General features: G+C 40.9%; 1 protein-coding gene across 2 annotated transcripts in view; it reads left to right on the forward strand.

Moving 5' to 3' along the window:
* The window catches only part of SLC26A9 (solute carrier family 26 member 9), a 57,663-nt gene extending 37,378 nt beyond the window's left edge, over window positions 1-20,285 (forward strand). For both annotated transcript variants that reach the window (XM_081916322.1, XM_081916321.1), the window contains 12 exons: window positions 217-330; window positions 2,072-2,149; window positions 3,277-3,372; window positions 6,083-6,189; window positions 8,675-8,744; window positions 9,945-10,037; window positions 11,090-11,209; window positions 13,080-13,376; window positions 13,963-14,017; window positions 15,648-15,793; window positions 18,596-18,673; window positions 18,803-20,285. In XM_081916322.1, the coding sequence (XP_081772448.1) occupies window positions 217-330; window positions 2,072-2,149; window positions 3,277-3,372; window positions 6,083-6,189; window positions 8,675-8,744; window positions 9,945-10,037; window positions 11,090-11,209; window positions 13,080-13,376; window positions 13,963-14,017; window positions 15,648-15,793; window positions 18,596-18,673; window positions 18,803-18,850 (1,302 nt within the window). In that variant the 3' untranslated portion in view covers window positions 18,851-20,285. The remainder of the gene's footprint in view (window positions 1-216; window positions 331-2,071; window positions 2,150-3,276; window positions 3,373-6,082; window positions 6,190-8,674; window positions 8,745-9,944; window positions 10,038-11,089; window positions 11,210-13,079; window positions 13,377-13,962; window positions 14,018-15,647; window positions 15,794-18,595; window positions 18,674-18,802) is intronic.
* Window positions 20,286-22,434: the final 2,149 nt, after the last annotated feature.

Below are 22,434 nucleotides of genomic sequence, written 5' to 3' on the forward strand. Positions count from 1 at the left end.
GCCTCAGGTGATGCGATTGCAGGTATGACGGCAGTCTTTTGTATAAATAATGCCACCCTCACATGTGAAGGAAGAATCTTGGAGCTATATGACCACTTGACCTACTTTTTGCATCCCAGCAATAGCTGCCAAAATAACCTTACTGTAGGAGAAATGTCATCTTGTTTGTTAATGCTGCCACCTAAACTGATTCGTCCATTATCCTTGTTTCCATAGGAAATGCTGGCCCTCGGTTGCAGCAACTTTTTTGGATCCTTTTTCAAAATCCACGTAATTTGCTGTGCTCTTTCTGTGACCTTAGCTGTGGATGGAGCTGGAGGAAAATCTCAGGTTATTAATTTATTGGTTTGTTTATCCCCTCTCTCTTCTCAAAGTAGGAGACTTTGTAAGATGAGCTGTGAGCATTTCTAGATCATGGATTAACTTGAACTAGTTGAACATTCTTTTCATTGGGGAAATAATGTGAGGAGGGCTTAGGATCTAAAACAGTTAATACACTGCATCATCTCTAAACGCAAATTCCCAGAGTGACATGGCTTTCAAATGAAAGCAGATGACTCTTTTATACCGCAGGTAGATAATCAACCTGTTGTTCTGTTATTGGAACAGAACTGGCCACATGGGTGGATCTTCAAAAGCAGAGCCAAATGGTAACCATTAGCATTCAAATAGTACTTTCAAATGTATCCAACACTTCAGAAACATCATCTTGTTGTAATCCTTACAACCCTTTAAAGCTGGGTCAATTCCCCTATATGGGGCAGAGAGTGGAGGGTGAGAAAAAGTGGCTTGTCTAAGGCCCTCTGGTGAATTCATGGCTGAAATGAGATTTGAACCAGGAACAGCCTGATTTGGAGCTCCATTTTCACCACCACACTACAGCGCACTAGCCCCCCAACACTTGCAATTTGTAATCATGCCTATTTTAATTTTTGTCAGATTCCGAAATAGATATTAAGACTATGCCAGTTTTTCATCTGCAGCAGTTCAAGTTGTACTGACTGTTCTTGAGGTGAAGAACCTGTGGCCCCTCCAGATATTGTTGGACACCAACTCCCATCAGCCCCAGCCAGCATGGCCAATACTCAGGCATGGTGAGAACTGTAGTCCATCAACGTCTGGAGAGCCACAGGTTCCCCACCCATTATAGTTGGTCAGGGTACACGGTATTAACATGTGGCTTTGCACGATGATGGGCAAACAGGATTTTGCATCACTGTATCTCAATTTCCAGAGCGGTAGCCATCTTAGCTTGTTGCATCCAAGAGTCTTGTGGCATCTTCAAGACCAATGAATTTATTACAGCATAAGCCTTTGGGGTCCACAGTCCACTTCATCAAATGCATTATATTACAGCACATCTTTTGGTCTTGAAAGTGCCACAAGACACTTTATGGACTCTCAGATGCAATCCTCCATTAAACAAATGGATCAGATCCATTCTGTTCTGCCTTCTCTAGCTTTATAAATCAACAGAGCCCTTGCTTGGTGCTGTTCTGAACTTTTCACAGGGGATCCGGAACTCCTCAGGCTTGTCCAGAGGTGCCTGTTCTTTAAATAAAAGGCAACAAATGAAAAATTGCACAGCAAGGATCTGTCTCAGGTATAGGGAACCTGCAAACTTCCTGATTTTGTTGGCCTCTCCCATCACTCTCAAACAACATGGCCAATAATCCAGATGATGACACTCATAGTCCAGCAACATCTGGAGGGACAAAGATTTCCCACCCCTGATCTATAGGCTAACCAGAAGCTCTTTGACATAATTCGAAAGTCCACAATTATAAAAATGGCCAGATTCTCCAATTAAATGCAGTGTTATTATATGTAAACACTCCCCCCCCCAATGATTAACAATGTAGTTACTAATAACATGGCCTCTCGTATACAGATAACAAATAATTCAAGGCTCTGTTGCAAGCAAGGGGTGGAGCAGGACAAGAAGCCATCTTTCTATCCCACTAATCTCCCTCAGCTACCAGACTTATATTGCTTCTTGCTTCTACTACTGACAGATATCACAAAAAGGACCTGCAATTTATGTTATGCTAAGTTACTTTTCTCTCCTCAGATGGCAAGCTTTTGTGTGGCAGTGGTCGTGATGATAACCATGTTGTCCTTGGGAATCTACCTCGGCCCTCTTCCTAAGGTAAAAATTGTACCACTGAGCATTAAGACATGCTTCCAGACTGTGTAATTCAGACCTATCTTCTGCTGTATTTACACCACAGGCTTATCCTGGCTTAATAGTCATTCTCTTTCCCCAGAGAACCCCGGAAATTGTATTTTCTGAGGTGACCTAGGAATCAGAGAATTGCATATACCTCCACCAATTTACAAACCCCAGGATTCTTTGGGAGAAGCAGACAGTTGAACTGGTATAAAACCAGTATAAAGGGACACCTTTCTGTAACAGGCTTGGTGAAACAAATTCTAGCGTGGTGCCATTTTGATTTCAGATGGAAGGAAATGACTGGCTAAATTCAGAGTACTTGACAGAAAGTTACTCTAACCCTTTTTTTGTCATGTGAACACATTTGCACTGTTGCGGACACTGTTTCAGTTACAACTGGCAAGGAAAGGGAACATGATGACAGGAACCAGGCAAGTGGCAGAACTCACTTCTTATGAGGCTGCACAATTTTGCCACTGAGGCTACATTCCTATGCATGCTTTCCTGGGAGCAAGTACTATTGAAAACAGACTTACTTTTGACTAAACATATACAGTGGTACCTCAGTTTATGAACAGTCCTGTTTACGAACTCCGCAAAACTGGAAGTAGTGTTCTGGTTTGTGAACTGTACCTCGGTTTACAAATGGAAGCCGAATGGTGGAAGGGCACCGGCGGCGGAAGGCCTCATTAGGGAAAGCACGCCTCAGTTTAAGAATGGTTTTGGTTTAAAAATAGACTTTCGGAACGGATGAAGTTCGTAAACCAAAGTAACACTGTATAGGAATGTGCTGATAGTTCCTTTTGCCTGTGACCTAGTTCTAGTAGGAATTTATCTTCAAGACAGTTTGGGCCTACTTGAGCAGGCATTGTGTTGGAAAAGGACAACCACTATACAGCATATTAATGATTTTTTGGCAATGTGCAGCAATATCTGACTTCCAGCATACTCCCATCAAGCAAATGTAGCCATTGTGGCAGAAACAGGAATCACACTGGGGCAGCAAAAGGCTGTTATATTATTGAGGCTTTTTGTTATCTATTTAGTTATCTTTTAGTTATCTGTTTGTTATCTATATCTATGTTGTGTGATCTTTATTGCAGGCTGTGTTGGGAGCCTTGATAGCTGTGAACCTGAAGAATTCTCTCAAGCAATTGACTGATCCTTACTACCTCTGGAAAAAAAGCAAGCTGGACTGTGTGAGTGCCCCTTTTTAAATGCCTTGTGAGAGAAGAGGGGAGTCCGAACCTATTGTTTGGTATGGGTTAAGTCATTCCTTTGTAAAGCACCACCAGCATGAAGTATTCAATGAGAACGTGAAACCAGGGGCTTTTGCATTTCCACATGCAATAAAATCCCCTTGGAGTTCCTAATAAAATCTGGATTGCTAAGAATATCAGGTGCTTTTTTTTCTAAAGGCAAGAATCTAGCCAGCATAGCCATGGAGATATATTTCAGTCATGTCTCTCAATGATAAACAAATATTCCATAAGAACTCCAAGTGTTAAATTCCAAGTAAAGCAATGCAGGAGTCGCCCTTGAATAAGTCATATTGCATATTTATTCTGATAACAAGATTTCTATTTCCTTGGCATATAATTACATTTTCTTGCTGGAGTTTATGAATACATAGGAATATATTGTAAATGAATGTTTATGAACAGAGCCCAATAAACATAACTTCTGAACTAAAAATTCAGATGGTTAGTGTATCCAATATACAGACCTGAGCTAACATGACCAAGGCTACAATTGGATGCCACTGTTTATCATGATGGGAATGAACCTTGGACGTGTGTACTGCTTCCTCCCTTTATAATGCAACCATTATGGAAGCTTTTGTTTCTGTTTTCTAATTAACTGCAGATTTGCATTACATTTGAGTCCTAGATTTAACTCTGGTTTCGTTAATCTTAACTATGGCTAGTTTGAAAGCTATCAGCTTCATAACCTGTGGTTTCACAACATGATTTATTTTGATGGAAGAGCACAGCCAAAGTCTATTGCTATGATGCAAGCCGCCTTTTAGAGCCTGTTGCCAACACTAATAATACTGGTGGAGGGGAACATATGATTCCCATGCAAAATGACTCAAGTTCAATCTCTGACATGCGAAAGAGACCCTGAAAATCTCTTAACAATTAATACTGGTCTAGTCTAGTTCAGGGTGGTGCTGTGGGTTAAACCACAGAGCCTAGGACTTGCCGATCGGAAGTTCGGCGGTTCGAATCCCCGCGATGGGGTGAGCTCCTGTTGCTCGGTCCCTGCTCCTGCCAACCTAGCAGTTCAAAAGCACTGCAGTTCGAAAGTGCAAGTAGATAAATAGGTACCGCTCTGGCGGGAAGGTAAACGGCGTTTCCGTGTGCTGCTCTGGTTCGCCAGAAGTGACTTAGTCATGCTGGCCACATGACCCGGAAGCTCTACTCTGGCTCCCTCGGCCAATAAAGCGAGGTGAGCGCTGCAACCCCAGAGTCGGTCATGACTGGACCTTTTAGTCTAGTTCAGCCTAGTACAAAGGAGCTTCCTTTGTTGGCGCAATCCAATATCTAGAAACTGTTCCTTGAAACTCTTAGATAATGGCCCTCCAGGGAAGAAAAGTCCTTCACAAAAAAAGAGATAAGGGTTCCAGGCATTAGCTGATGTAAAATTTACTGGCATGTGTACCATGGAAAAAGCAAACGAGCTTTATAAAGGTTTGGTTGTTGGATATTTTATTTGAACAAGATTTACAACAGTAAACTAAATTAGTGTAAATTGTGCCAATGTGTGTTCTCCAGAAACTGCTTTATCAGTGAAAAGAATAATCCAAATCGTTCAGTTACAGACATCAACAGTTTTCTTAAAATGCTGTTCAAATAGAAGCCAAGGGAGATATTGCTTTGAAGTTCGGAATATGGAATTACACAACAATGGACTTGAATTCAGTCTTGAAATATGCTGGGCAAAACACCTGACTCAGTGACGCACCTGCACAAGTAGTTAGTTTGGAAAAGCTTCACATACCCTTGAGTAAACTGTATACAAAAAGGAGGGATATAAATTTTATCAATAAATCATTTCTTTTCAGTAGCAAAACCCATGGAGTTCAATAGGGCTTACTCCCAGGTAAATGTGTATAGGAGTACATGCTGAAGCAAGTCTGAGTGCTCAATAAACATATTGGGGTGGGGATGTCAGATCAAATATTCAACTAATAGCAACCCCTGCAAGATAATCTAGGCTGCATCTTGTTTTCCCTGCCCCGGTATGGCAGAAGAGACGACATAGGAAAAGCAGGGGCCTTGGGGCAGAGGGTGCTTTGCACAGCACCTGAGCAAACATACCTTAGGAATACAGTCACACAAACAATTGTACTCGATTGGTCCAACTGGTGTAGATCCCACAGAACCAGCAGATATGTGCTGGCAAAAAGTCAGCACACAACCACTTCTCCAAAAATATATCAGTTTAAACACTCTCGGAAGAACTGTATGGGAAACTACTGAACCACATATATAATTGTCCATCTTGGCCCAATGCTTGCTGTAGATACTCCAGTATCTTAGCTGAGATCCTCAGTTTTTCCAAAGAGAACAAGAAATTTAATAGGCAACAATAAAACAAGTGTCTTAATGGCAATTTGAGTTGAGCAAAGCACATTTGTCCACATTCACTTGAACGGAAGATAAGATAAGATAAGATAAGATAAATTTATTGTCATTGTCCGTATATACACAGTATACACAACAACGAAAATCAAACGGAAGGGTCTAAGGAGGCAACAACTTAACTCCGGTCTACAATATCCCAACCTTATCTTTGCAGATATATTTAAAATCCCAGGCCCGTCCACTTCAGCCAAGTATCCCCATTCCCCTCCCCATTCTCAGTGCAAGGAAGTGACCAGCTGTATTTTATGTCTTTCCACAGGTGGTCTGGGTGGTGAGCTTCCTGTCAGCTTTCTTCCTGGGCTTGCCCTTTGGACTCGCTGTCGGAGTGGGTTTTTCCATCCTTGTGGTGGTTTTCCATACCCAGTTGTAAGTATTTTCCTGGTGTGGCCTGTGGTGTGGCCCAAGGAGGGACATTTTCCATCATTTGGGTCAAAATTTCAAAGGCAGGTGCAACTCCCAGCACGTGGAACATGAAAGCACCAGTCCCTGTTAGTAAACAATGATGTCAGTTTCAGATAACTGCTAGCTAATCTGCCATTCCCATAAATATATTCCAAGGCTGGTATAAATATGAAAGTATTTACGTCATGTTAAAAACAGCTGTGGCACGTATCCTTCTCTCAAATCCATTATAGATACAAGGGAACTCCCACTTATTACTCACTAAATTCTCAGTATAAGAGATAAATGTGATGCTGGACTATGCTGATATTTCCTGTGGTAGCTTGACCCAGAGAGAAAGTCAAGGTGAAACCAGATCATGTAGTTGTGCAGTTAATTTAAAAAAAAAAAACCACAACCAAATAGCTGGTGGGGAGAACTAAAACAGATTGAGAATGTGGCATTGCAGAGGGAATCTTTAACCCATTGTCCCTGCTGGGATCCTGATTTGAACCACACATACCCCACCTCTATTCATGATGGGAGGAAAGTGATCATTTTCCTTTCCTTGTGAACAGCAGGGTCAATGCCAACTGGGACGAGGGCAGGAACAAATTGTGAAAGGCTTCCCTCCCCCGCCTCCACTCCTTCACAGTCCCAAGTCAACTCCCTCCCATCCCCATTAGCACCAGTTGGAAGAAATGCTTTATATTCAGGGAGCATCTTTAGATACAACTGTTTCATCATGGTAGACGATAGGAAAGGACTAAGCACGGGGACCTCTGCTTTTCTTGGTTTCTCTTTTCATACCACTAAGGCGTCCACCAGGTTAGGTCTTTCACCATCTCAGAAAAATAGAGGGGGGAATGTTTTGCAGAAATGCTTCCCACATAGGAATAACCTTGCATGAGTGTAGACTGCAGAAGATGCTTGCAGGACTCACCTTGGTATCTCCCATGCCTGCAATGTAGATAGGAATGTAGAATCAGAATGTCATGGACCCCTGCTGTCTGTTATCGTTGACGGACAGTCTCTCCTGTAAGGACTAGGAAGAATCCCCAGACCTTCTTGCCCATATCGGCCTTGCAAATTCAGGCCACAGAGAACTCCATGCCATGAGGGTAATATGTGAATCAGCATTTATTTCCCCGTGGTATAATTCTGATCTTGTAGGGATCTTGAGGAACCACTTGTAAAGGCACACCCTTAGTCTCATTCCCCCATTTGTTTTTTCAATGGTCAAGACTGCTCCCTAGTGTGCTGCCAATTGTCACCACACGGGGGCACATTCACGACAAAAGAAAATTCAACTGTGGAAAACTTAAATGTCTACCATGTTCACAAGGCAGCAGTTTTCCGCTCTTTTGAACATTGTGAAACACATTCAGGAAAAAGAAGAAACTCAATCAGCTTTTTAATGTATATATGACACAATTGATCCAGAAGACACACTCTTCCTTTCTTCACACCCTCTGTCATCAATTTAGGATGGTGGTGAAGGAGAATAGCAAATGGGCCATCACAAACACTGTTACATATTGCTAGACTAATGAAGCTACAGTGGTACCTCGGGTTACAGATGCTTCAGGTTACAGACTCCACTAACCCAGCAATAGTACCTCGGGTTAAGAACTTTGCTTCAGGGTGAGAACAGAAATTGTGCTCCGGTGGCGCGGCAGCAGCAGGAGGCCCCATTAGCTAAAGTGGTACCTCAGGTTAAGAACAGTTTCAGGTTAAGAACAGACCTCCAGAACGAATTAAGTTCTTAACCCGAGGTACCACTGTACTCTGTTTTGTTTAGCAAGATTAGAGCCACTGATGCTGCTGTGTTTTCAAGAGATTTCCTCCATTGGCCCAGTGAAATGGGAACCATAGATAAATTTATATAGATATAAATAGCTCTATTGGCCTGCCCCTTTTATTTTATTTCCTCCAACTGTGGACATCACTACTTTGAGAGTGATTTTCTCCCTTCCCAACATCTCTCTTATTGAGATGAAGAGTGTAGATTGGTTTCATAATCTCTCCCCCAGTTTGGATAGTTCTGGTATAATAATAATAATAATAATAATAATAATAATAATAATAATAATAAAATAACAACAACAACAACTATTATTTATTTATTTATACCCTGCCCATCTGGCTGGGTTTCCCCAGCCACTCTGGGTGGCTCCCAACCGAATATTAAAAACACAATACAGTATTAAACATTAAAAACTTCCCTAAACAGGTCTGCCTTCAGATGTTTTGGAACATAGCAGTGACAGCCACAGGTAGTTAAAGAGAAAAAATTTTGCCTGGCGCCTAAAGCTATGTAATGACTTATAATGAAGTTAAGCACACAATCCTTTCTTTTCTACTTCACTTGCATCATTGAACTGTATTAACAGGAACTTCAGTGAAACTGATTTTTTTTTAAAAGGCTGTCTATATTTTGACAATTGTTTCTTTCCATTTTCCTTCACAGTCGCAATGGTTGTGTCATTGGTCCTGTAGCTGCTACTGATATATACAAAAATCCCAAAGTCTACAACAAGGTAAATGGGTCAGAAAATAACCCTCTGCTTCCTCCTGTTTTTTGCCATCAATACACAAGTGAGATGTTCGCTCTCTCATCAGATGTGATTTGAGTTTTGAGCATCTATTTGTTGTGCAAATTTACCTCATAGTATTGATGGACAAAGTTGGCCATTATTGTTCAGTAGAGTTTGGAATTCTCTGGCAGCATTGCTCTTTTCTTTTCTAACCATTTCCATGGCTAACATTGTTTGTCCACCACTTCCCAAACCAGCAGTGGGAGCTCACTGCTTGCAGAGTAAATAGGAATGTGTGTGACACTGGCTCTAGTATGAATGTCCAATTATGTTCTGTGCCATAGGGAATCTTATGTAAGCCAAACACATGGAACAGGCTCAGCAACCTAATCACTAAGACATGGGTAGGCAAACTAAGGCCTGGGGGCCGGATCCAGCCCAGTCACCTTCTAAATCCGGCCCGCGGATGGTCCGGGAATCAGTGTGTTTTTACATTAGTAGAATGTGTGCTTTTATTTAAAATGCATCTCTGGGTTATTTGTGGGGCACAGGAATTCATTCATTCACCCCCCCCAAAAAAATATGGTCCACCCCCTACAAGGTCTGAGGGACAGTGGACCGACCCCTTGCTGAAAAAGTTTGCTGACCCCTGCACTAAGGCTCTGCTTTGCAGCCTGTTTGGCTAAATTGAAGAGCCAATACTATCTGGGAAGGAACTTCACTTTAATTTTTGCAAAGGGTGAAAAGTGTGCAAGATTAGGAAAATGTACTTTCTCGCTATGTTCCGTTCCCTAGCAAGAACAGAGATGAAAGAGTTAATGGAAAGTAGTAACTCTTACCAAAGTGACACTACTTTCAGGAAGCAGACTAGCAAATTGAGGGGACTCCACATGTTAACAGGTGCTACATATTCAGTCCTGCAACAGGGCACACATAGCCTAGGATTCTGCCAGCCAGCTGTTTAGGTAAAAGCTTCTGCTGGGTTGAATGGTCTCCCCCATCTGAGATGCACTTAGCCACCAAAAATGTCTAGATCTGGAGAAGGAGCCTGCTGCCACAGTGCAGCCATTACCGCCCGCATTCATTTCTCCTTAGATAAGTATGAGTAAAGGGTTCTTTACTAAATTTTCCTCCTTCTTTTAAACATCTCAAAAGAACTGCAAGTACCATTTGAACCCTGAGAACTTTTCTCTTTCTTTGCAGGTCCGAGAAATTGAAGGAATTAAAATTGTTACCTACTGCTCCCCTCTTTACTTCGCTAATTCAGAGATATTCAGGGAGAAAGTTATTGCCAAGGTAAAAAATAAAAAATAAAAATCTATTGTGTAGGCGATGATTAACCATTTTTTGCATTACAGGAACAGATATTTACCTCATGCCAAAACCATTTCTTCATCGCAATGTACGGTTTTCCTCACTAAGCAACAGCAAATGTCTTGCAAACAAAGGCGTATTTTGGACCTGTTTAGTTCTCTCACTTAGTTCACTGACAAACGTTGGGAGTAAATAAATGAGTAAATAAAAAAACAAGAAGTCATACCACTTGGCTTTCTGCACCATCAGTTTTCAGAGCTCAGTCTACCTTGCAGTGACAAGCCTGGAACACCAAAAGTTGTGGAGAGATGAATAAGCTTGGTAGGAAAATTTTTCGAAAGGCTTGGCTGGCACCTGCTCTGATGCCTTTTCAGGGCCAAGTGAATATATTATTTATTTCCCTAGGCTTCTCTCTCTCTCTCTTGATTTCCTCTCAGATTTCATTGCAGTTTCCCCACTTTTCTCTGTATTTTGTTATTTTATTTTTAAAATAAGTGTATGTATCATTGTCACCACCCAAGGACATCTTAGGAGGCAGAAGCAGTCACTGGGCAAACTAGTGTACTGTACTCACACTTGCACTGAAATATTGTGTTTGAATCTCATTTTGAAGCCAATATCCCAGCCCTACCCATTGCTTCCCAATAAATATAACTCTTGCTCAAGTTAGGAAGACACATTTTTAAATGTAAGCGGGTCCACCTCTCGCTTTTCAGCTCCACCACTTACGGTAGGAACTGTGGATTCCCTAGGTAGAATCCAACATGCCACTAAGGAGGTCATTCCATTCTGCTTGCCTGATGCAACGATCTTGCCTTTCCTTCCTCCTGCGCACTTTCCTGGGGAGTCTCCAGGACCACCACCACCACTACAACCCGGCCAATTGGGGTGGGGCTCAAGGATAGAGAGAGGGGAAAGCCCTGGGGGTCCTGGAACTGGCTTTCACTTGAGGGACAGGGTCGTTGAACATGGTGGCCCGTTTGTTACCCGTAGGAGTTGAGAACAACCTGGCTTACTGTCTTTTATTTAAACAGACTGGTGTGGATCCCATCAAAGTCTACTTGGCAAGGAAAAAGTATGTGAAGAATCAAGAAAAGGCAAGGGCAACATCAGAGAAAACAAGCAAACTAAAATCACTCTTCAGGAAGAACAAGGTAACTTAGCAATTTTCCTAGTTGTGAGAGATCCTTTCTATGCTTGATACATGAAGGAGTTAACCTTGTTGGAGCGCCAGAGGGCAGCTTTGTTGGGGATAGGAAGAGAACCCTACTTATTCTGGCCTTTAAAAAAAAATGTTGATCTGTGTGCTGCAACAGTGGAAAGAGGCTACCAACAGCCTAAAAAGAACTGTTTTTGCTGCTGGGTTATGAGGTAGCATTTGTTTGCCACTTTGGGGAGAGATTTCACCAGCCTTCATGGCCACTCCTAAACCTGACTGGGACAGAGGAGGAGAAGCCAGCCTCCATTTAATTTAAAAAAAATTAAATAAACTACTTTATTTAAAAAAAAGTTCACATAATGAAGTCATTCATCATGTGTGACTTCATAGGTACTATCCAATAGATGCCCGTAACTTTCATGTGCCACATTTTGTTCTGCACCCACTACTGCAACTAATGCACTAACTAGGGGGAAGGGAAATAAATTCCTTTCCCAAAAATATTGAAAACAAGTGTAACATTTTTTGTAAATTGCTTTGGGTCACTGTGGAGAGCGGTTGCTGGTCAGAATAGATAATGCAAAGTGTAGAATGGTCAATGGGAGAGATTTAAAACAAAACAAAAAGAAAACACTCTCCTTTCTTCACCTGGTTGGTGCAAGCCTGGCAGATCTCCCCACCACCACCACCACACACACCAATTTCCATACAGTGGCTCTGCCCATAATTAAATGAAAATGAGATGCATAATTTAAAAATCGCTATTTATCCCAAGTGTTGCTGTTTTGAAAACTCTGGCCTAATTCCTTGCCAACTGGAAGGACAAGATTTTTTTTGAAAAATACACAGCTAATTGCCACATATGAAACAGGAATTACTTGATTAGCAAGAAGATGTTTGCAAGTTGATTCTGCCACAAACACAGGAAGCTGCAGGTTAGAGCAGGGACTGGATAATGGTACTAGCATGCAAATTGTTGTTGTTGTTGTTGTAATATTGGGCCAAACTAGTCCAATAAATGTTGGACTAGACTGGAGTTTTTCCTATTAGTTTTATCATTGTAAGGCAAAGAATATTCATTAGTTATTTATTGCAAATCCAGTGCAAGCTACTGAATTCTACAGTGAAAAATGTGAAGAAAATGTATGAACGTGCTAAAATTGGGAATTGTTGGGCCATTCCTTCCTTTGCCCTTCATGCGCCACTTGTATGTTTTTTTATAATCTATTACTGTCTTTCTTTGGAATTATTTGATTTATTTCATAAAATTTATATACCACTTGATTGTAAAACAACAACAACCCTCAATGCTGTTTACAAAAAGAATTAGTAGACAAACAACCAACAGCTAGCACTACTGCTTATGATTAATGCTGAAATCCCTCAGTCTCAACTCATTCAGGAGAGCACTCTGACTCTCAGGAGAGCCTTTTTCAGTATTTCAAGCCAATATTCAAATGATATCATATAAAAGTTTGTATTAATGTATTTGACGGCTGGTTTTGTTTTGTTTTAATGGCATTTTCTGATATTTTGCTAACCACTTCAGATACCAACCATGGTAGAAATGTGGTGTATGTGCATAAACACGCATGCATGTTGCAGGTTCGATCCCCGTATGGGACAGCTGCTAGATCATTCTCAGGGACCCTTCCAAGTCTACGATTCTATGTGTCTATCCACATATAATCAACATATAACATATGAAACCAAGATTTTATTAATTTATTAAACTCATTAGTCACGGTTTGTTTGTTTCTTTGCCAATGCAACCCAAAGCAACTCACAATAAATAAGATCAACAGCAATGAAAATAAGTTGGAATAAATGTGAACTTGAATGTGGTCCCCCTTCTTTTGCTACAGACTATGTCTCTGCAAGAGCTCCAGAAGGATTTTGCAAGCATGTCTCCGACAGATACCAACAATAACCAGACCTCCGCAAATGGTAAAAGCGTCTCCTACATTAACTTCAACCCATCTGAAAAGCAGGCTGAACAGGGAACCATTGCCAGTCATTGCAGCAGCACCTGCAGTGCAATTCCAGAATCAAACATTGACCCCATGACCACAGCGCCCCCATTTGTCAACTTCCACACAATTATCCTGGATATGAGCGGCGTTTGCTTTGTGGACCTGATGGGCACAAAAGCTTTGGGAAAGGTCAGTTTTCCTCTTGGTTCCACCTCTGGTTTATTTCTTTGACGCTGCACTGCCTACTGAATTCGTTCTCTTTAAAACTTCCCATTGAGTTCTCTTAAGTTTTAATAACAAGAGCTGCAATAGTCTTATTTTTAAGAAAAGTTGGCAGGCACAGGGTAGGATTAGGCTCGTTTCAGCTAGTTGTAAACGCTGCCAGATAAGCAATCAGAACAAGATGCTGAATCGAAGGAACACAGGTCAGTTACCAGAAACAGACTGTGACCCTTGCACTCCTCCTACAGATCTCCTTCTGCTGCACTATTCAAAGCTCAGCCGTTGTTTACTGAGCCTGAACACTTGGTGATTCCCATTGCTGTTCCAGGGTTACACATTGCATCAGTATCACCTGAGCTAAGCACTTTTGAAAATGCAGTGCTACATATTGTTTGGTGTCCGTCCCCCCACATGACACTGGAAGTGTTATTATGCTAATGTACCATGTCTTGAATTTGTAGTGCATCCTAAATTCATGGACTCTCAGATTTCGTGTTGTAAAAGCTAATAATGTACTCTCTTTCCCTCCCCCACCCCCGGTCTCCTCATATAGCTGTGCACCAACTATCAGAGGATTGGGATTCAAGTATTTCTGGCAAATGTACAAGGTGGGTCTATTGCTCTTTGTACCATATTTTCTCTATCTTCCATTTTGAGGGCATTGAAAATGGGCAGAATAACTGCTGGAAGCAAATAAATATATTGCATGTGAAACATACATATTAATTGCAAAAATCTAGGTACTATACAAATTTACAAGTGCTGTTCTGTAGTGTAGCGTTGTGACTGAGTAGGTATTTAATAATGCAGCAGTAACACAAATCAAGTTCAAACATCACTGAGCAATGCCCTCTGACTTTTTATATGTATGCAAAGTAACCTCGGAGGCTGCCAGGCTATTTGTCACTTCAAAGTTTGCTTTCACCAATCTGCTTTTCTTCTTGTGGGTGAAAAGATACTCGTGCACCCTATCTCCTCCATCGTTGGCAAAACAGCTGGAAGGCCATAAGTGGAAGGGTTAAACAGGCTCTACAAATCAGGGGAAGAATCACACATCTGAAACTGATTGTTGCATGTAGTTTCTGCCCCTCTAGTAGTATTAAATATCCAATGTGAATTGGTTTTGTATCAGTTTCCTGGTATAAACTCCTTGTTCCATTGTGGCTGCTTTAGCCAGCTAAATGGTTCAGGGTATGACAATTCACAACAAAGCCTGTTTGTAGCCAGCAGAAAAGACACACAATGCTTAAAACTAAATAAATCACACAACAGCATATGAAGAGGCAGGTATAAGAGACTTACATGATTAAGGGGTTGGTGTTTTCTTCCGCTTCACTGCATTAATTTTAGATTCAGGGTTGTGTTTTTCTGAAATCATTAGACATTGCTAATGGTTGTAAATGTGTGACTTTACTTAACCATAAGAGGTACGATTATACCTTAGATTTCTTGAACTTGATTGTTCTTGGAAATAGCATGCAATTGATATGCCAAAGCAGCTTAAAGCTGAAAGATGGAAACTCAGAGGAGGGATGGCACTTCTACTGAGGCAAAAGTATAGGGTATTTTTTTTCATGATTGCAATTCAACCCACATTTTAACTTAATAAACATATGAAATCATGTGGGCTTTCACCTTTCGCCTCCAGTGGAATAGGGGTGTCTCGCTCACGGACTACCCTAAAACAGCCTTGTTATCCTACAATGATTCAAGAATTATGAGATTTCCTTAAGAGTGTTATGATAATGATGGTGAAATTAATGAATTACTCTACATATTGGAGCTTCGGACAGGGTTCTAAATAATGTGAGTCTCCAGATCTTAGGGGTTTAATGACACAGTGACTCTTTCTATACCACTTCTTGTCCCAGAAAAAAAATATTTTGCCAACACATGACATGAGCCAGCTGCTTCCAAGTGTACAGCTGGGGGGGGGGGCATTTCCCAACAAAGAACCTGCAGTCCCCCTTAGTCCTCTTGCTCAATCCATTAACATTCTGAGCGTCAAATTCAAACAGCAATAGGGCATCATCCTAGTTCCATATACTTGTGTCTGATTCTTAACAATTGCAACAGGCCCTATGGGCTTTAAATGTTATCATTTTGCATAACATAGGCCTTCTACCTATTATTCTTGCTCACAAATCTAGTGTATAGGAAATGCCCTGACACAAATAATTTTCCAGCACACAGCTCCTGCTTGCAGTTTAGTCTATATAACTTTGTTTCCTTCGTTAGCCCAAGTGTATGATGATATCCGCACGGGGGGAGTCTTTGAAGAAGGGGGTCTTGAGCCCAGTCATCTCTTCGTGACCATCCATGATGCTGTTTTGTTTGCAACAATGAATGGAAACAGAGCCACACAGCGTCCTGACTTAGAGCAGGTAAAGATGATTCATTTTCTCTTCACTCTTTTCGCCACAGGCAGCTCTGTGCATGTGTGTTTCATACTCTTCTGCTTTCCTTTTGGACATTGCCTTAGTGGTTATGAATCAGATTGGCTAATTGGCTTTTTCTTTTCTTACACTTTGATCCTGCCTTTTCTCCAAGAAGCTCAAGACAGCGTACACAGTCCTCCACTCTTTATAACAACCCTGTTAAGTAGGTTAGGCTGAGGGTTGTTGACTGACCCAAAGTCACCCAGTGAGTTTCATGGCTGAGGGGAGATTTGAACTTGTGTCTTTGCAGTTTTAGTCCTACACTGTAACCAGTATAGTATGTATGAATGCAACCAAACCTTCTGCCCTCTTCCTATTGTTCACCACCACTTACAGACTCACAGCCCTACACCTCACCACTGGATCAATTGCTCCTCTGATCTTCAGATACTGTACACCTATTTTCAAGCCTAGCTTTGCACCTGTTAGCAACTTTTTCAAAAAGAAAAAGAAAAATGCTAATATTTCTGCCACATCAGACTCTGAAGAGGAAGCTTGAGGGGAATGAGACAACAGGCTCCTTTTAGTCATTAGAAAGACATAGCTGAGTGTCTGGTCAATGGGTGTGTGTTGGTGTGCTAGTTTTGGGGACAAGGGCTGCAAGCTGCCCTGACTACTTTTCCATTCTGGACTCATTTTATCCAGCCTGAGTCCTGAGAGAATATAGTGGTCTGCTCTTCCTGGAAACCTATCACAGATGACTAAGTTTGAAACATGAAAAACAAAACAAAACATGAAGTTGTTAGTGGTCCAGTCTAAATGTAATGGGCAAAATCTGTTTGGATTTGGATAGGTGCAAATAAAGAAATATTAAGTAAGGACTAGACATGGTGGCATGTTAAATCGCCCCATATCTCAGTTCTGTGTGTTCATGCACAGATATAGACAGCAAATCTATACAATTCAGTGGTTCGTCTAAATGGAATGCTGTCTGGGCAGACAGGCAAGTTGCAGAGGTCATTCTGGTTTTGTGCTTCTTTCTCTAGAAGCCTCCACAGGTTGGCTTTTAAAAAATTCCTATGGAATTGTGGGGAAGAGCCCCAAATGAAGATCAGCAATTGATTCTGCTAACTCTTGTGGAGATAAAAGTATTAACTGGCCTCCCAGATCAAATAAACTCACTACCAACAAGTAACTTTATCTCATATGGACTGAGCTTTAGCTTATTGGTCATTACTAATCTCAAACACTGATTCAGCATGCCTGCCACCTCAATGTCTCTGGTTAAAAGGAGAAATAAAGCCGGGTGTCATAAGCAAATTGATGACACCTCACTCTATTAACTTGCAGCTGAATGTATGAACTGATTCTACAAAAACATTGTATATGAAGAGACGAAAGATGAATAATATGGTTTTGATCGGTGGCAAAATGGCTCATTCAGACTTGCAAATTGCCACTCGATGCTGCACTTATCAAGTTATAATCATGCATGTGTGAGTCAGTCTGCAAAGCAAACCTGTGTTGCATGCAACAAACTAGCACACAGACATTTTATAAAAAAATAAATAACACCCCATCATTTTATATCTAGCTGCTAAGCTCATGGGGTAGTCATGGTCTTGGTTTCCTTATTTGCATTTCTTTGCTTGATAAAGGACTTGTTGACCCAGCTTTCAGCTGACATGATGGAACACCTAATCATTGCTGTATGGCAACTGCTATTTGCTCCTAAGAGATTTGTTGAAGGTGAAATCATCTGGTTATCATTTGGATATGGGGCAAAGGACTAAGTCCTTGTTCCACCGTGAGGCTGGGTCTAGCTCCTGAGGCATGATAGGAGGCAGATACGTGGGGGCTGGGCAATATTTTTAGAAGCCTGTCCTGAACCACACACAGATATTTGTGTCTACAACATTCATGAAAGATGTCTGTGTACATTCTATTTTTCAAACTTCCAACGCTTGCCACTCCACTCATACCCTTAACAAATGCTATTTGAATGCACTGACCTTTCCAAGAACAACTTGAAGTGCCATCACATCATGCAAACTCCACTGAAACCAAACTATTCACAGAACCGTTGTTTCATTCTTACAAGACTTTTAGTACTTGGGAATGAATGCATTAACACAATGTATTCACTGTGGTATATGTCAACCATAAGGGTTTGTGTGTGGGCACATTACTGTTTAATGAATTTGCATAGAATAATCTGTTCCTTATAGAATCTAGAAAATGTTTGGGGAGCTTGCTGACATGTGGATCTAGTGCCAGAACAGTGTAACAAAGCACTACAAACATGTTGCAGTGCCTACAAATAACAATTATACCCCATGTTACAATACAATAAATATTTATTACTTGTAGCCATAGGCCATTGCAAAGGGGAGAGTACAACTGGAAACTCGGGGAAGGGAGAGTGCTCTTGAGCTTGGGTCCTGCTTGCATGCTTCCCACAGGCATCTAGTTGACCACTGTGAGAACAGGATGCTGGATTAGATGGGTCATTGGCCTGATCCAGCAGCCTCTTCTTACGTTCATGACCACAATGTTTGCAGGAGCAGCTGAAAAAGTACACAACAGTTGCTGTATATACTGTCCTGTCTATTACAGCACCACATTGGGGAGATCATCTCAAATAAATATACATTGAGCTGTCCCCTTGCTAGTATTTGTATTGGTAATTAAATCTTTTAGAGTCTTGTGCTGACCTTTGGTTTTAAACAAATAAATGGCTGACTAGCAACATTATCACGTTTTTTAGCTTGCAAACAATAACTGGTGATTTGTCATGCTTCCATACAGAGGTCAAGTCAGATAGAAGTCTCTATCTCTGATGAATCATTGGAAGACAGCAGCGCTGAATTTCAAAACTTAGAAGAGGTAAGTTAAAAGAAAAATGTGGTAATAAGTGAAATGTCTGAGCGCTCATTCTTCTTAGTACATTTCTGGCCTGTTACTAATATTCTCAGCATCAGTTACTCTAACCCAAATCTTTTTTTTTTCTCCTAGGAAATGTTTGGAAGCATTTTTCATTCGGATGCACAGACAGCACTGTGAGCTCATGAGAAACACTCATATGATGGCAAACTTCTTGACCAAGACATTACTTTATGAAGAGATGTCCCTGTGTCTGAATAGCAAGAAAAATACCCTTTGTGGAATGGGACCATTGGTGCTTTTGCAGCACAGGGCCTTCTGACCTGATGATCTCTTCTCCCTCCATTCATCTCTGGTTATTGAAATGCAGAGCAAGCGATTCTTGAAGCAGTTGGCATGGGCGACAGAAGGAGAAACTCAGGGAATATTCTTCATCTATCTAGAAGAAGCAGAAGAATAGCAGGACTATAATGACTTCTCTCTAGGACTCATCCCGCACTTCAAGCAATTCTTATGAACCCTTCAGGATGTATCTAGCATACACACATACGCAGGAACTCTCAGTCATCATCCTTGTTTTTATTAAGAGAAATATGAGGAAACACAGAGAATATATGATTGATCAACAGATGTAACTCTCATAAGGTGTAGTTATTTGGGGTTTATTAAGGGGACGTTTGCTTCCAAAGTGTGAACTGATTTTATAGATTTCACACTAAAATTAAGCATGCCTCTGAAGATGTTGCCCAATTATTCCTCTGCTTTCACCACTACAGCCTAATACAGCACTCTTTGTTTCTATGGTCTAAATGCACCACCAGTATGTTTAGTGACCATCCATTATTTCTTGAAACATGTGCTGTATATACTGTGGTACTGAGCCTTATCAAACTACTGCCTAGAAGTAATGTTGTATTCTCTATTACAACTCCCCATTTTTTAAGAACAGTTCTGTTCAGGGGTAGGTGTGTGTGTGTGTGTTGGTGTATGTGTAAATTACTTTCCATAGGAACTACATGCATAGAGAGACCCTTTCAGAGCGCTTTGAATCCAAAAACTGTAACTGTCTTTTGACTGCTGCTTCTACCTTGTGTCTAGAAATTGCAAGATAATAGCTACTTGCACAGTATTTTGGTGCTTTAGTTTCCTGTTCTCAATAGCTAAACATTTAGAAAACATTCAGCTTAAGTTCATATTGAGAAATAAACAAAGTTTCTGAAGGGGCCAATTTTCCTGGACCTGTTTGCCAATCCCATACATATTCTGTATGGGATAAAAGGATAAATTGTACCTCTTAAATACTATATTGAAAATACTCAGATTGCAGTCTACTCAATGCTTAGACTTCACCTCAGATGCAATTTTGGTTGAAGGACTCTAACTTGATTTACAGGACAAAGTTCAAGGGCAGCGTTTGGTTTATTATTTGATGCCTTTCAAGCTGTTTTAATCTATGCAAACATTCTCGTGGATTTTCTTTAACGTGTGTCACAGATGGGGAGAATCTACCTCTCAGGCAGACCTGCCTGACTAGTTAACCTAGAAGAAGTTGTCTTTTTAAATTTTATTTTGTAAATGCGAATTAATTTTTATATAAAAATGTGAATGATGCAAATGATGTTTTAGTTTTCTGTTGTAATTCCTTCTTGCAGCCCCAAGGTGTTGAATATGTAATGCCTATGACTTAAGGTTAAATGTTCTAAAGTAAATGCTATGCCTAAGATATACAGCACAAGCCAAAGAACATGAAAAAACAAACCAAATAAAAGGTTGGCCATTCTTATGCGGCACTGTGCTGAAATAAGCCATAGTTTGGTTCATCGTGTCTTCTGAACCCAGACTCACGGTTTAGCCCTCTCCAGAATAACCATCAGTTGCATTCAAAGCTTGTCCTATGGTTTACTGCTTGTGTTTTGTCTGCCATAGCTAAATCACAAGCCCAGGTTAAGACAATACACTAAGTCAAACTATGGCTTAACTCAGCGCAGCACAGCAGCAAAACAACAAGAGAGGAGTAAAGCAACTGCAGTCTTCTCTTCCAAAGGCCACACACACACTTGGGCATGCACACTGAGATGTGGTTTGGCTTAGTGTGACATGTGAACCAGGTGAGCTGTGGGGGTGCAATCAAACCACTCTAGGAGTTTCCAAAGAAAATAAAAAATAAGAACTGGAAATGAAAATAACTTGAAACAGAAATAAAATTATCTCTCCCCCCCCAAAAAAATCTACATTGTTCTAACTAGTGGGAAATCAGAGATTTCAAATGCATGCTTAATGTAGATGATTTTGGAACTTTAAAAATATATTGTTTTAAAGCTGCATCCAAGTGTTTGTTTAATTCTTATAATTGTCTTAAACAATAAGGAAAAAAATTTGAGATGTAATCTGAATAAGATAACGCAGCTGCATTGTAGCTTCCAGATAAATGGTGCCCAGCTTGCAAAGAAAACAGAACTTCATGAATCATCCACTATGGGCAAAAATATATTGGATTACAACATCCAATTTTCCTTAGTTTTGTTCTGCATAATAACTCATCCCCAGAGGCACGTATAAACAGAGGCGGTGGGGTTTGTTTGTTTTTTTGAAGCCAGGTCCAGTCAAAGGCCCAGCATGTATGCCACATTAAACCAGTTTAAAACAAACTATAGTGAAAGCTCCTCTCTTGCACCTGTTGTGCCACCAATGAAACAAAAGTGTACTGCAGGGGATAATAATGGTGCAATACCGTCAACATAAAAGTCTGCTGGGATAGGTCAATGGCCCATCTAGTCCAGCATCCTGTTTGAGACCACATAACACTGGTCCTGAAAGACCTACATTGGCACCCAGTAAGTTTCTGAGCACAATTCAAAGTGTTGGTGCTGACCTTTAAAGCCCTAAATGGCCTCAGTCCTGTATACCTGAAGGAACATCTCCACCCCCATTGTTCATCCCGGACACTGAGGTCCAGTGCTGAGGGCCTTCTGGCAGTTGCCTCACTGCGAGAAGCGAAGTTGCAAGGCAGAGGGCCTTTTCGGTTGTGGCGCCCCCCCTGTGGAACACCCTCCCATCAGATGTCAAGGAATAAACAACTTCCTGACTTTTAGAAGACATCTGAAGGCAGCCCTGTTTCAGGAAGTTTTTAATGTTTGATGTTTCATTGTATTTTTAATATTTTGTTGGAAGCCACCCAGAGTGGCTGGGGAAACCGAGCCAGGTGGGCGGGGTAGAAATAAATTATTATTATTATTATTATTATTATTACTATTATTATTATTATTATTACTACTACTACTTACAGTGTCCAACCAAATGCCTGTTGAAAGCCTGCAAGAAGGACCCGAGTGCAACAACCATCTCCTCACTTGTGATTCCTGGCAGCCTGAAGTAGAACATAGCCATTGCGGCTAGTAGCCACTGACAGCCTTATCACCAATGAATTTGTATAATATTCTTTCAAAGCCATTCCAGTTGATGGCCATCACTAGTTTTTGTGGGAGCAAATGACATAGTTTATACTAAGTGCTATGTAAGTCCTTTCTTCTGAACGTTCAGCTTCACTGGGTGTCCACAAATTCTAGTGTTACGATAGGGGAAGAAAAACGTCTCCCCCTCCACTTCCTCTATGCATCACTTAATAAATCTCTGTGATGTCGCCTCTTACTTTTTCTCTCAACTAAGAAGTCCCAAATGTTACAAACTTTTCTCACAGGGGAGTTGCTCCATCCCCTTGATTATTTGTGTTGCCCTTTTCGGAACCTTTTCCTACTCTACAATAT

This window comes from Podarcis melisellensis, assembly GCF_964234715.1.
Source record: "Podarcis melisellensis genome assembly, chromosome: 6".
Taxonomy (NCBI): Eukaryota; Metazoa; Chordata; class Lepidosauria; order Squamata; family Lacertidae; genus Podarcis; species Podarcis melisellensis.